At 42.9% G+C, this 14,384-nt stretch overlaps 1 protein-coding gene across 1 annotated transcript in view; it reads left to right on the forward strand.

The window, feature by feature from the left end:
* The first annotated feature begins 884 nt into the window (after positions 1-884).
* Positions 885-14,384, forward strand: part of DEUP1 (deuterosome assembly protein 1) — a 75,832-nt gene continuing 62,332 nt past the window's right edge. Inside the window, exons 1-3 of the mRNA XM_034408566.2 lie at positions 885-921; positions 1,193-1,254; positions 13,242-13,413. Coding sequence (XP_034264457.2) covers positions 1,211-1,254; positions 13,242-13,413 — 216 coding nt within the window. The 5' untranslated portion in view covers positions 885-921; positions 1,193-1,210. The remainder of the gene's footprint in view (positions 922-1,192; positions 1,255-13,241; positions 13,414-14,384) is intronic.

Below are 14,384 nucleotides of genomic sequence, written 5' to 3' on the forward strand. Positions count from 1 at the left end.
TATTGTAACCATTCAAAGTTACAACGTGGCACTGAAAAAATTTGACTTATCACCGTTTTTCACCGCTACGACCTTTGCCGCAACCCCATTGATCATGGGATCCAAATTCAGAGGCTTGGCCACAGGTTCCTATTTATGACCGTTGCTATGTCCCACGTTACGTGACCCCCTTTTTGAGACAAGCAAAGTCAATGGGGAAGCGAGGCTCACTTAACAAGCAGGTTACTAACTTATCAACCGCAGGGATTCCCTTAAAAACTGAGGCAAGGAAGGTCGTAAAGCGGAGCAAAACTCAACAAACGCCTCACACACACTTATAGCCACGGAAATGTTAGGCTCCGTTGCGGACATAAGCCGAGGTCTACCTGTAGCAGCCCTCCCACTCTCGGACTCTCAAAGAGAGAGAGAGGGGAAAAAAAGAGGCGACAGGGACTCGCAGCGGATCGTGCAGAAATATTAGGCGACTTGTCTATCTATAGCAGGGATGGGCAACTGTGGCCCTTTTACAACCTGTGGACTTCAACTCCCAGAATTCCTGATACAGCCAAGCTGGCTCAGGAATTCTGGGAGTTGAAGTCCACAGGTTGTAAAAGGGCCACAGTTGCCCATCCCTGATCTATATAGAGAGAGAGAGATTCTCTGAAGCGAGCGCCTCCGGCGTGCGCAGCGTCTGTTTTGACTCCGCCCCCTCGGGGTTTTCCCCCGCCGCCGTCACCGCCGCGGCTTGCCCCGTCGCCCCTAGCAACCGGAGAAGCCTGCCGGCCCCGCCCTGCAACTGCCGCCGGGCCGAAGGGGGCGTGGCCACGAAAGGCGGCAGCCGCGGCGGGAGGGCGGCCGAGATGCGAGGCGTCTTCCCCACCTGCGTGACTAGAGCCGCGGGGATCCGCAGGTGGATGGGAGAGTCCTGAGAGAGCCCTCCAGGTGAGCTCTTGGACCCCCCACCCACGGAAAGAGGGGCGCCGACCCATCCCGAGGGCATTTTTGAGGCGCGCGCTCTGCGTATGCTCAGAGGACCTCTTTCCTGATTCCGTCGTACTCGAACCCGCTTCTTGCTCCACCGAAAGTCTCTAGAAAGGGGGAAAAAAGCTTGCTATTCTCCTCCCCGCCCTCTGCAAAAAAAAAAAAAAAAAAAAAGGCGAGGGCTTCCAGAAAACTAAACTTTTTTCCTCTTGTTTTTCCCGTTTTAAAATAGAACTGATCAAGACCAAGGATGGAGAAGACCATAGAGGGACTGCAAGAACAAATGATGGCTAGGTAAGGTCGAAGGACAAGCCACGATTTGACTTTTTTTTTTAAGACAGGGAGCAATTTTGGGGGCTTCTGGAGCCCGGTGGCTAATTTTTAATTCCCTCATTGAAACCACCAACTGAATTAATAAGGATTAGCACAAATTCATTGGACGAATGAATACATAAATCGCAAGGCACATTTATAGGAAGCCCTTCTTTAGGGTTAGGATTAGGGTGCTTATCTTTTTTCAAGCTTCTCTGATCTTTTTAGACTGAGTCGAATGGAAAAGAGGAAACTTCAGATCATCGTCATTGCTTGACAGCGTATTCAGAAGTCAAGCTGTTTTTCTTTGTAGCCTCTTTCTTTTAAAACAAAATGTATTTTATTCTCCTGAGAGCATATACACACTGAGAGCATATACACCAAAGACAAATTCCTTGTGTGTCCAACCACACTTGGCCAATAAAGCTATTCTATTCTATTCTATTCTATTCTATTCTATTCTATTCTATTCTATTCTATTCTATTCTATTCCATTCCATTCCATTCCATTCCATTCCATTTCATTCCATTCCATTTCATTCCATTCCTCTATTCTATTCTGTTCTGTTCTGTTCTGTTCTGTTCTGCTCCTGCTCCTGCTCCTGCTCCTGCTCCTGCTCCTGCTCCTATTCTATTCTATTCTATTCTATTCTATTCTATTCTATTCTATTCTATTCTATTCTTAGCCGATTTTACCTTGCAGCCCATCCAGAGAGCCAGTCGGAGGCTGAAAAAAAAAACATTCTTTTTTTAATATGGTATATTTAAAATAAACAACAAAATACACTAAAAATACCCCAAATGCAAGAAAAGTCCAACTGATAAACAAAACAAAGGGAAAAATATATATAAACAAAACAAGGCTATCACATATACATCAATTATATACATTGTATTATTTTTTAAAAAAAATCATTTTGCAGTATACAATATTCAGATGGTGGATTTTACTTGTAGCCTATTCAGACAGTGTGTGAATAGCTGCTACAGGATGATTAATTTAGTTAGCATATAGTTTCCTGAGGGTAGAGGTTTCTGGGTTGGTTTCCAAATGTTTTGTTACCAGGCTAGGTAAAATCTTCAAGAATTTAGGGGATGTCAGTGTCTGTGTTCTTCTGCTTATAAGGGCTTGGTGGGGTCACTAGGTCTTCTGATGGTTTCCTCCAAAACGGTCAGATTGTGTGAAATAGGTAATAACATTTAGATACTATATTCTAATCTGTAGAGATTGGGTTATATAAACTAGTATCTAAACTATTCAGCTCCTCAAGTAATGCTCACCCACATAGTGTGAATTTCAATTATTATAATTTCCCAATTGGCTCAGTTTAACAGATAAACAGAGTTGGAAGGGACCCTATAGGTCATCTAGTCCAACCCCTCGCTCAAGCAGGAGACCCTATACCATTTCTGACAAATGGCAGTCCAATCTTTTCTTGAAAGTCTCAAGTGATGAAGCTCCCACAACTTCCGAAGGCAACTTCTGTTCCATTGGTTGATTCTTCTCACTGTCAGAAAGTTTCTCCTCATTTCTAGGTTGAATCTCTCCTTGGTCAGTTTCCATCCATTATTCCTTGTCTGGCCTTCAGGTGCTTTGTAAAACAGCTTGACCCCTTCCTCTCTGTGGCAGCCCTTCAAATATTGGAAGATTGCTATCATGTCTCCCCTGGTCCTTCTTCTCTTCACTAGACTAGCCATGCCCAGTTCATGTAACCGTTTATAGTATGTTTTAGTCTCCAGTCCCCTAATCATTCTGGTTGCTCTCCTCTGCACTTTTTCTAGAGTCCCAACATCTTCTTTATAGTGTGGTGACCAAAACTGGATGCAGTACTCTAGGTGTGGTCTTACTAGGGCTTTATAGAGTGGTATTTAGTACCTCATTTAATCTTGAGCATATCTGTCTGTTAATGCAATTTAGGATTGCATTGGCATTTTTGGCTGCTGCTGCACACTGCTGACTCATTTTTAGCAGGTTATCCATTAAGACTCCAAGATCCCTCTCACAGTCACTGCTATTAAGCCTGTATACTTTTGGTTTTTCTTACCTAAGTGTAGTACTTTACTTTTCCCTACATTGAATTTCATTTTGTTAGATAGGGCCCAGTGTTCAAATCTGTCAAGATCCATCTGGATCTTGAGCCTATCTTCTAGGGTGTTAGCTATTCCTGCCAGTTTAGTATCATCCGCAAATCTGGTAAATTCCCCTTCTATTCTCTCATCTAAGTTGTTTATGAAGATATTGAAGAGTACTGGCCTAAGACGGAACCTTGTGGCACCCCACTGCTTACTTCTCTCCATGTAGACTTAGATCCATTAAGGACTACTCATTGAGTACAGTTTGTCAACCAGTTGCGAATCCATCTGGTGGTGAAGCTATCCCACTTTTTTCTAGCTTACAAAGAAGTAGGATGTGGCCTACTTTGTCGAATGCTGGGGTATCCTGGCAATTGAAGTCCAATTGGAAGAATCATTTGTTATGGCTACTTTTAGAAGTAACTCTGCTTCCTAAAATACCTAGTCAGAAAGGAATTGACTGGGGTTTTATATGTAACATTAACATTAACACTGTAACAACATTGCCAAAAAGGCATTAAGAGTTGTTAACCTAATCTTGCGTAGCTTCTTCTCTGGTAATGTTGTACTACTAACTAGAGCATACAAACCATTTGCTAGACCAATTCTTGAATACAGCTCGTCTGTCTGGAACCCGCACTGCATATCGGACATAAATACAATCAAGAGAGTCCAGAGATATTTTACGAGAAGAGTCCTCCATTCCTCTAACCGCAATAAAATACCTTATGCCACCAGACTCCAAATTTTGGGCTTAGACAATTTAGAACTACGCTGATTTCAATCTGACCTAAGCATAGTACATAAAGTTATCTGCCACAATGTCCTTCCTGTCAATGACTACTTCAGCTTCAACCACAACAATACACGAGCAAATGATAGATACAAACTCAAGGTTAACCGCTCCAAACTAGATTGCAGAAAATATGACTTCAGTAACAGAGTGGTCAATGCCTGGAATGCACTACCTGACTCTGTAGTTTCTTCCCCAAACCCCCAAAACTTTAACCTTAAACTGTCTACTGTTGACCTTACCCCATTCCTAAGACCTTACCCCATTCCTAAGACCTTACCCCATTCCTAAGAGGTCTGTAAGGTGCATAAGCGCACCAGCGTGCCTACCGTCCCGGTCCTAATATTGCTTTTTACTTACTCTTTTCATGTATTCAAATTATGTTTATAATTTACCTGTTATCTTATATATGCTTGACAAATAAACTTATGATTATGATTATGATTATGCAGTGATGCAGCACAGTTAATCTTAAAATGAGTTACATAATGTAGGCACTACTGGTTTAAGTCTTGTCCCTGGGATGCCTTCCTGCAAATTTCTTTCTCCACTTCTGGTCCTGCTGTTACATCTTTCTTTCCTTAAAAAATGATGCAAAGATAAGAATAGGTTAATGCACATAAAGCACTCTGAGCCCTTAAAAGCATCATACAAATATTACCCCTTTTTTATTAAGACAGTTTTATAAGAGATACACAAGGTGTCCTTTTGGTTCTCCGCATTTTTTCTAGCTATGACATTGCGGTTCAACCTAAGAAAAGAAAGCTCTTTCAAAGTTGTTGAAAGTGCCTTTTGCCAGATCTGACAAAGAGGAAGAACTGACCACATGCTGATTAGAAATGCACCATAAGCAGTGTAAAATATGTTACTACCGGTTCTGTGGGCGTGGCTTGGTGGTGGGGGTGTAATGTGACGGTGGGCGTGGCCAACCTTTTTTTTTTTACTTTTAAAACCATTTTTTCTACAACCTCTTCAGCTGAAGAGGTTGTAAAAAAATGGTTTTAAAAGCCTCTGATGATCTCAGCTGAGTTGCCTGATTGGCAGAGGCTTTTTTTTCTTTTAAAAACATTTTTTCTACAACCTCTTCGGCTGAAGAGGTTGTAAAAAAAAATGCTTTTAAAAGGCGCTGATGATCAGGCAACTCAGCTGGGATCATCAGAGGCTTTTAAAAGCATTTTTTCTACATTTTTAGCGAATTTTAGCAACAGGTTCGTTGGTTGTGAGCTCTGCGCCTTGCTTTTTCAGCCTCTGAAGCCTCCATTTCAGAGGCTTTTTTTCTGAAGCTTTGTTTCAGAGACTTTTTTCTGAAGCTTCGTTTCAGAGGCTTTTTTTCAGCCTCTGAAACCTCCGTTTGAGGGGCTATATTCGGAGTATAAGATGTACCCAGATTTTCACCCTCTTTTTTGGGGGGGGAAAAGGTGCATCTTATACTCTGAAAAATACGGTATATACCGCTTCACAGTGCTTTACAGCCCCCTAAGCGGTTTACAGAGTCAGCATATTTATTTATTTATTTATTTATTTATTATATTTCTATACCGCCTTTCTCCCGTAGGACTCAAGGCGGTGTACAGTCAAGAAAAATATAGACACACAAACATCATAAAATTGCTAATTAAAATTGTTACTTAGTTTGGTCAATTAAATAAAACCCAGAATTAGATAACATTTAAAAAATCATTTGCATGTTTGTATGTTTAGCCCTGCCTGTTGGAACATCAGGGTCTTGAGGGCACGGCGGAAAGCACGGAGATCAGGGATATTTCGTATCTCCGGGGGCAGTTCATTCCAAAGGGTTGGAGCCCCCACAGAGAAGGCCCTCCCCCTGGGAGTCGCCAGTCGACATAATTTGACTGACGGTACCCTGAGTAGTCCCTCCCTGTGAGAACGAACTGGTCGGTGGGAGGCTATTGGTGGCAAAAGACGGTCTCGTAGGTACCCAGGTCCTAAGCCATGGAGCGCTTTAAAGGTGATAACTAACACCTTGAATCGCACCCGGAAGACCACCGGGAGCCAGTGCAGCTCGCGTAGGAGAGGTGTTACATGGGCGTAATGAGCTGCGCCCATAATCACCCGCGCGGCTACGTTCTGGACCAGTTGGAGCCTCCGGGTGCTTTTCAAGGGGAGCCCCATGTAGAGAGCATTACAGTAGTCCACACGGGAGGTAACTAGGGCATGAGTGACCGTGCGCAAGGCGTCCCGATCCAGAAAGGGACGCAACTGGCGGATCAGGCGAACCTGATAAAAGGCACCCCTGGCCACGGCCGTCAAATGATCTTCTAAAGATAACTGTGAATCCAGGAGGACACCCAAGTTGCGGGCCCTCTCTGTGGGGAGCAAGATCTCATCCCCTATTGTCAGTGATGGTACCAGCTGACTATACTGGGACGCCGGAAGCCACAGCCACTCGGTCTTGGAGGGGTTGAGTCTGAGCTTGTTTCTCCCCATCCAGATCCGCATGGCCTCCAGGCAACGGGACATCACAGCAAGGGCATCATTGGGGTGGTCTGGGGTGGAGATGTATAGCTGTGTGTCATCAGCATACTGATGAACACTCACCCCAAAACCACGGATGATCTCACCTAGCGGTTTTACATAAATGTTGAACAGAAGGGGTGAGAGGACTGACCCTTGCGGCACCCCACAAATAAGGTGCCTCGAGGTTGACCTCTGCCCCCCTGCCAACACAAACTGCGAACGGTCAGAGAGGAAGGAGGAGAACCACCGAAGAACGGTGCCCCCTATTCCTAACCCCTCCAGCCAGTGCAGTAAGATACCATGGTATACCATGCCCCCAACAATCTGGGTCCTCAGTAGGATGGAAGACTGAGTCAACTTTGAGCTGGTCAGAATCGAACTGCTGACTGGCTGGTAGCCGGTGATCAGCAAAAGTAGCCTACAGTACTGCATTCTAACCACTGCACTACCGCGGCTCTTAAAAGACTAATATCTCTCCCAGGAATTTACTACTAACTGATAAAACCTGCTCTGGTGCTACAAAAAATACCTCTCTGGAAAAAAAAAAACCTGAATGACTTAACATATATACACTCCATTGTGTAGTTGGGATTAATTAAATAAAATTTACAGATAATGGCTCATTTGGATGAACCAGAAAAACTGGTTTATTTTCCAGAATAAATGCTGGCTGGGGGATTCTGAGAATTGGCCCACGGGTCTTACAGTTGCCAAAGTTGGGAGCCACTGCTCCAAGCCATATTGTAATTGGTTTACTTATCAGTATCGCGTGTTCTGTATGTGTTCCCAGCCAATTGAGACTTGTTATACAAACCATATCTTAGCACAATATTTTTGCATGATTCCAATCAGTAAACTAGTATTATCCCAGGACTCCCTATTAAAAGAATAATGGGAAACTCTGGTTTAAATGAGAGGCTTGAAGCTGTCGTGTAAAGCGAGATGTGATCGATGGATGACATGTTTTCAATGCTTCTTCATGGCTAGCTAAGCAACAGTTTAGCAAGGAAGATCCATTAGATTTGAAACAGCCCATTACTTTTTAGTGAGGCTTATTTCTAAATGGCCTTACAAATTGGCAGAATCTGGCAGATATGGACAGAATTTGGAAACTTAAGAAGGGCAGATCTGATTAGTACCTGGATATTGTTGTTGTTGTTAGTTGTGAAGTTGTGTCCGACTCATCACGACCCCATGGACAACGATCCTCCAGGCCTTCCTGTCCTCTACCATCCTCTGGAGTCCATTTAAGCTCACACTGACTGCTTTAGTGACTCCATCTAGCCACCTCGTTCTCTGTCGTCCCCTTCTTCTTTTGCCCTCAATCTTTCCCAGCATTAGGCTCTTCTCTAGTGAGTCCTTCCCGCTCATTAGGTGGCCAAAGTATTTGAGTTTCGCCTTCAGGATCTGGCCTTCTAAAGAGCAGTCAGGGTTGATCTCCTCTAGGACTGACCGGTTTGATAGCCTAGCAGTGCAAGGGACTTGCAGGAGTCTTCTCCAGCACCATAGTTCAAAGGCCTCAATTCTTTGGCGCTCAGCCTTCCTTATGGTCCAACTTTCACAGCCATACATTGCAACTGGGAAAACCATAGCCTTGACTATATGCACTTTTTTGGCAGGGTGATGTCTCGCTTTTTAGTAAGCTATCTTATACCTGGATATACAATGCCACAATACATTGGAAAATTTAAAAAAAAAATCCTACCATACTCTTCTCAAAAAAAAAAATAGCATGTAGACATTAAGAGTAGAATTTAATTTGAGACTTTACAGCTAACACATATATAAATGATTGCTGACTTAATATTTTCATGCAACATTTGTGATGAGGATTCAAGGTGCTACAATCTGCATATCATTTTTAAAAGCAAACTTGTAAGGAAGGCCTCTTTACAGATGGGAAAAGCAATCTTAGGCATGGTGCTGATTGTCTGCCTTGAACTCAGGGTTTTTGTCATTAAACTGAGATTTGGACTGTCTCATATCTGCATTCTCTTGTTTTGTCATGATATTGACAAATAGTATGACCTGTGACCCTTCAGTTTATTTAACATTTTTTCTAAATAGGACACTGTACTGGTAGTCCTCAACTTAACGACGACAACTGAGCCCAAAATTCCTGTTGCTCAGCAAGAGAGTTGTTAAATGAGTTTTCCTTCATTTTACGACCATTCTTGCTGTTCTGTCCCCGTCTCAGACACGCACACAAACAGTCAGCCAGGAGTTAAATAAAACTTGCAGACAATAAATTCCTTCGATAACAGGATTGGCAGCAACCCAGTAGCTGCTTGCCAAGAACTTTACTCACAGAGGGAGGTGTTCCTCCTCCGTCAGATAAACCAAAACAAATACACAAAGCCACAGAATTGTCAAGTCCAGTCCGTATTAAATCCAAGGCAGGCAGATAACATAGTTTCAGAGATACAATGCGACTCGCTAGTTATTTAGTTTTGTCCGTCACAGAGCCTGAATGGCCACCACACCCCCTTTTATCTCCTGTGGGGTGTGGTCCAGTGACTCAACTTAATCTCTGGCATGCCTCCTTTTCTGCTACGTGCGCTTGTCTCTCCGACCCTGGCATGGATCCAGCCAAGACTTATCTCTGTTACTGTCCGACTGCGACTGTTCGGAGATACCTGGCTCCTGGCCAATCTCTTCTCCTTCGGGAGACACCTGAGGCATTGCCAGAGAGGAGGGTTTTGGAGAGGGAGGCCTGGCCAACTCCTCTCCTTCACTTTCGGAGCCTTCTCCCTCCGATAAGACGGGCTCGGGAGTCGGAGTCACAACACTTGCCACAGTTAAATAAATTGCTGCAGTTGTCAAGTTAGTAACACCGCTGTAAAGTGAATCTGGCTTCTCCATTGACTTTGCTTCTTAGAAGGTCACAAAAGGGGATCACATGACCCCGGGATAGTGCAACTGTCATAAATATGAACCTGTTGCCTAGCATGTGAATTTTGATCACATGACCATGGGAATGCTGCAACAGTTCTAAGTGTACACCGCCTTGAGTCCCTTTGGGAGAAGGGCGGTATAAAAATTTGATAAATAAATTTGATAAATAAATAAGTGTGGAAAAATGGTCATTAGGCACTTTTTTCAGTGCCCTTGTAACTTCGAATGTTCACTAAATGAATAGCTGCAAGTTGAGGACTACCTGAGATTTCAAAACTTCTTTAGATTTTGAAAATACGGTTGTGGCCTGTCGGCTGCTGGCCCCTCCAGCAGCTGACTCAGAGGAGGAGACGTGGGAGTCAGGATCCGCATCAAGGCAACCTGAGAGCTCCAAGGGAGAAGAGGGAATGGTTTGGGGAGGGGAGAGAGAGAGAAAGAGAGAGAGACAGAGATGGAGACAGGGGCGGAGTCTGGGCCGTCTGTCAGCCCTCAGATGGAAAGTCAACAGCCCCCAGGTCCGGAGGTGGCTGATGAGGAAGAGGAGGAACAGCTGGGCCCAGTGCCTGACACGCGGATGCGCAGAAGGCAGAGGAGAGGAGAGCAGTGGAAATCAGTGGGCTGATCCTGGGGAAGGAAGAGTCACCGCTGCTAACTCTGGAGATAAAAGGCAGGGGGCAGAGATATGGCAGACTATTCATCTTCTGGCCGGCCGGACTTGTTAGCCTGCATTGAGAAAGAAACTTTTTGCCGGGGCTGTCGGCGCTCCTAAAAATGGAATCTTTTGATTCCTTTCAGTTCAGAGGGTTTGTCGTGTTTGGGGAGCTGGGCCAGAACATATATTTGAGAATCTAAGGAGGTTGTGGGGAAGTGTCTCTCAACCTCAGCAACTTTTAAGATGCATGGATTTCAACTCCCAGTATTTTTCCTCCCTAAAAACGCATTTAATCGCCTCGGTAGCCTTGCAACACATCGCCACACATAATAATCGGGAATTGAAGTCCACACATCTTCAAGTTCCTGAGATTGAGAAACACTCTTCTAGAGATTTATACGGAAACCACAAATACGCAAATCATATTGTGTCACTATTACAGATGCAAAAGCCAATCAGCCTGTTAATTAGCACCCTAAACGCTTGATACTGAAGAATTTAAGATTTCATTTATTAGGGCTATGGAGCCACAATGGGGCTAACTGCTTTTCATTAGGAGGACTTTCTTAATTGATCCTCATTAGTCGCTGAAATTACTTTCCAAACCTGGTCAAAGAAGGGGAGTTTTCTTTCTTTTCATTTTTTTAACTCTCTGGCACACATAAACTTGCTAATTAGGAAAAGGTTTACAGTTGATCAGTTACCCTCCTTTCCCCACACCCACATCAAAGGAATCTTGTTGAAAAACATTTTTAATTGTTATCTAATTGGGCTACTTCAAAAGCTTTAGTGTAAAATGGTAGGCTAGTACATCATCAAGAAGAGATTTCCTGAAGTTTGGGATTATTTATTTATTTTCCTGTCAAAGAGACAATCTTGGCCTATTACACAAAGTCCTCGACTTACATCCACAATTGAGCCTAGGATTTTGGTCATAAGTCTTTGCGGTCATAAATTGAGTCAGTATTTGACCAGACTCAATTTTACAACTATTTTTATGATGGTCATTAAGTGAGCCCTGTGGTTGTTAAGCAAATCGCACGGACATAAATCCAAATTCAGCTTATCCAATGGATATTTGTTGCCACGTGACTGTAGAATGCTGCAACCTGTTATAAATGCGAGCTGATTGCCAAGTGACCCAAATGCCGCCACTTGACCATGGAAGTGGTATGGCAGTTGTAACTTTGAGGCTGGGTCATAAGTAATCTTTTTTAAAAAATCTGTCGTAATTTCAAATGGCCGCTAAGAAACCGGTCATAAATCAAGGGTTACCTATAGAGTTTTAATTCAATTTAAATTTTACCTGCAATGTTTCTTGGTGCTGAACCCAATTCTATGCAATTCAGAAGTAGTTTAGTTTAGCTGATCTGTGTGTGCCTTTCTCTGGGCCTGGTGGCTCAGCAGACTAAAAGCATTGTGATTAATACCAGCTGTCTGCAATTACTGTAAGTTTGAATCTCCCCAGGCTCAAGGTTGACTCAGCCTTCCATCCTTTCTAAGGTAGGTAAAATGAGGACCCAGTTGTGGGGGCAATAAGCTGACTTTGTATAAATATACAAAAGTATGAAGGCTATTGCTTAACGCATTGTAAGCCGCCCTGAGTTTCCGGAGAAGGGCGGCATATAAATCAAATTAAAAAAAAAAAAAAAGTATCTTGGGAAACAGGCCAAAAATCAAGGTTATTTGCAAAGTAGTTTGTAGAAGTAGTATCTTGGCATTACCCGTTGCAACAGTCATGTAGCTACAAGGTGGAGGATCCATTGTGAGGACGTGGCGAAAGGAGAGGTGGGGCATCTCGCAGCCAGATGACATAGCTGGGCAGATGACCCCTTGGTAAACAAGTTACAGTAGTGGCCAAAATTGTGAAAACCAAAGTATATTTTCTAAAACTAGCTAATAACACTAGTTTTGGAGTAGTACCATATTTTTTGGGGGGGGGGAGTAGTACCATAAAACTATATATCAATGGAAAGATAATTTAATCAAGAATGTAATGCAATAACTTTTATGAAGGATTTGCTATTAGAATAGCAGTTACATTATAAAGAAAAGTGAAACATAGAAAAAATATGAGATTTACAAAAATTATCACCATAGAAAAAACAAGATATACAAAAATTATCACCGTGTCAGTTAATAGTTGGGTAATCTTTAGCATGAATTAAGGCCTTACAACGTCTTCTCATGGAGTGAACCAAGTCTTTTAGTTCTGCAGCTGTTATCATGTGAAACCAAGATTGAATGATTGCTTTTATTAACTGGGTTTTATTGCTGGGTCGCTTCTGACTAATAAGTTTCTTGAGTCAGCTCCATAGATTTTCCATTGGGTTAAGGTCTGGGCTATTCCCAGGCCATTCCAGCAGTGGAATATGATTATCTTGAAACTCCAAAAAAAAGTGTGTATTAGCCATCATACCTCAAAAATACACTTTTCCCAAAAGGTTTCCACAATTTTGGCCACTACTGGCCAATATTTACTTTTTTTTTTATATTTACATATTTACTTTTGTATGAACCAAGTCAATGGCACCCCAAAGCTTGATCTGAACACATCATCACAAATGTCTTAGCTTAGAAATGATCAGTGTCTAAATACAGGTAATCCTCAATTTATGATCACAATTGAGCCTAAAAGTTCTGTTGTTTAGTGAGACATTTGTTCAGTGAGTTTTGCCCCATCTTACGACATTTCTTGCCACAGTTGTTAAGGGAATCTGGTTTTCCCTTTGTCTTTGCTTGTCACAAAAGGGGATCAGATGACCCTGGGACACAGCAACTGTCGTGAATATGAACCAGTTGCCAAGCGTTTGAATTTTGATCACATGATCATGGGTATGCTGCAAAAGTTGTACCTTGTGAAAAATGTTCAGAAGTCACTTTTTCCAGTGCTGTTATAACTTTGGTGACTAAATGAACTGTTGTAAGTCGAGGACTACTTGTATTCTTTCCTTGCAGAGTTTTCCCAACACAAAAAGACGGACTAATGGAGAGGGGGAGTTGTCATTTTCCAGATAAAATGTGGGTTCTGTAGATGTTTTAAGTTGCTTAAAGAATGAAACAAATGGTTGCTTTTAGATCTATCCCTTGTGATGCTGAACTTCAACAACTAATGCACCAGATCGACATAATGGTAAACAAGAAGAAACTGGAATGGGAAAAGAGGATGCAGGGATTGGAAGCAAGAATGACCATCCGGGATCAAGAGTTAGCAAGTGCCCAAAGCAAATTAGATCAGAAAGGTCAAGAGGTAAGGTTGCATCATTTATTTTGTGACTGTTGCATTGAATGGGAGGGTCTGCGCAATCATTTCCCTTGGATGATCTCAAAAAAGATGAACAGAAGCCAGCCTGATTAGTTGCGGGATAGAAGTCCAGAGGAAAGTCCCTGGCTTGTAGAATAAGTAGATTGGGTAGCCATTTTGCCTTGTGGTTGCCAAGGAAACAACATGGACCAGGAGTGTCAAACTGGTGGCCCGCAGGCCAGATGTGTCACACGGAGGCCGTGCCCACCCCAGCTCCATGAAGGGAAAGACATCATCATACGTCATGGCAACGTGACACGACGGGTTTTACACCTGTGACATAGACAATACATAGTACATAGAAGAAGATATTAATTAATGAGGGACTTTCTCTTTTTGATACTTCACCCCCGTCGCTATCTTATGCCCAGTCATTTTATCTATGTTGAAATCTAAATCTTAGCCTTGTTATACTCCATAACCATGGGAGGGTTTAACAGGGGTAGGGAACTATGGTCCTTAAAGGAGAAGGTTTGTAGCTCAAGGTTGAAATCAGAGGTCCTTGGTGCTCTCTGAGCTTGTTTGCTTTCTTGCAGATGTTTCATTACCCACACGAGTGGGTGTCAGCTGATGACTAGCACTGGCAGACTAGACTAGCACTGATGATGTTACCTAGTTTGATTCAGGCAAGAAACCTTATACCATTTCAGACAAAACTCTAGAAAGAGTGCAGAGAAGAGCAACAAAGATGATTAGGGGACTGGAGGCTAAAACATACGAAGAATGGTTGCAGGAACTGGGTATGTCTGGTTTAATGAAAAAGAGGACTAGGGGAGACATGATAGCAGTCTTCCAATAACTCAGGGGCTGCCACAAAGAAGAGGGAGTCAAGCTATTCTCCAAAGCCCCTGAGGGCAGGACAAGAAGCAATGGGTGGAAACTCATCAAGGAGAGAAGCAAACTAGAGCTAAGGAGAA

Source organism: Pantherophis guttatus, chromosome 5, assembly GCF_059756535.1.
Source record: "Pantherophis guttatus breed Tessera chromosome 5, ASM5975653v1, whole genome shotgun sequence".
NCBI lineage: Eukaryota > Metazoa > Chordata > Lepidosauria > Squamata > Colubridae > Pantherophis > Pantherophis guttatus.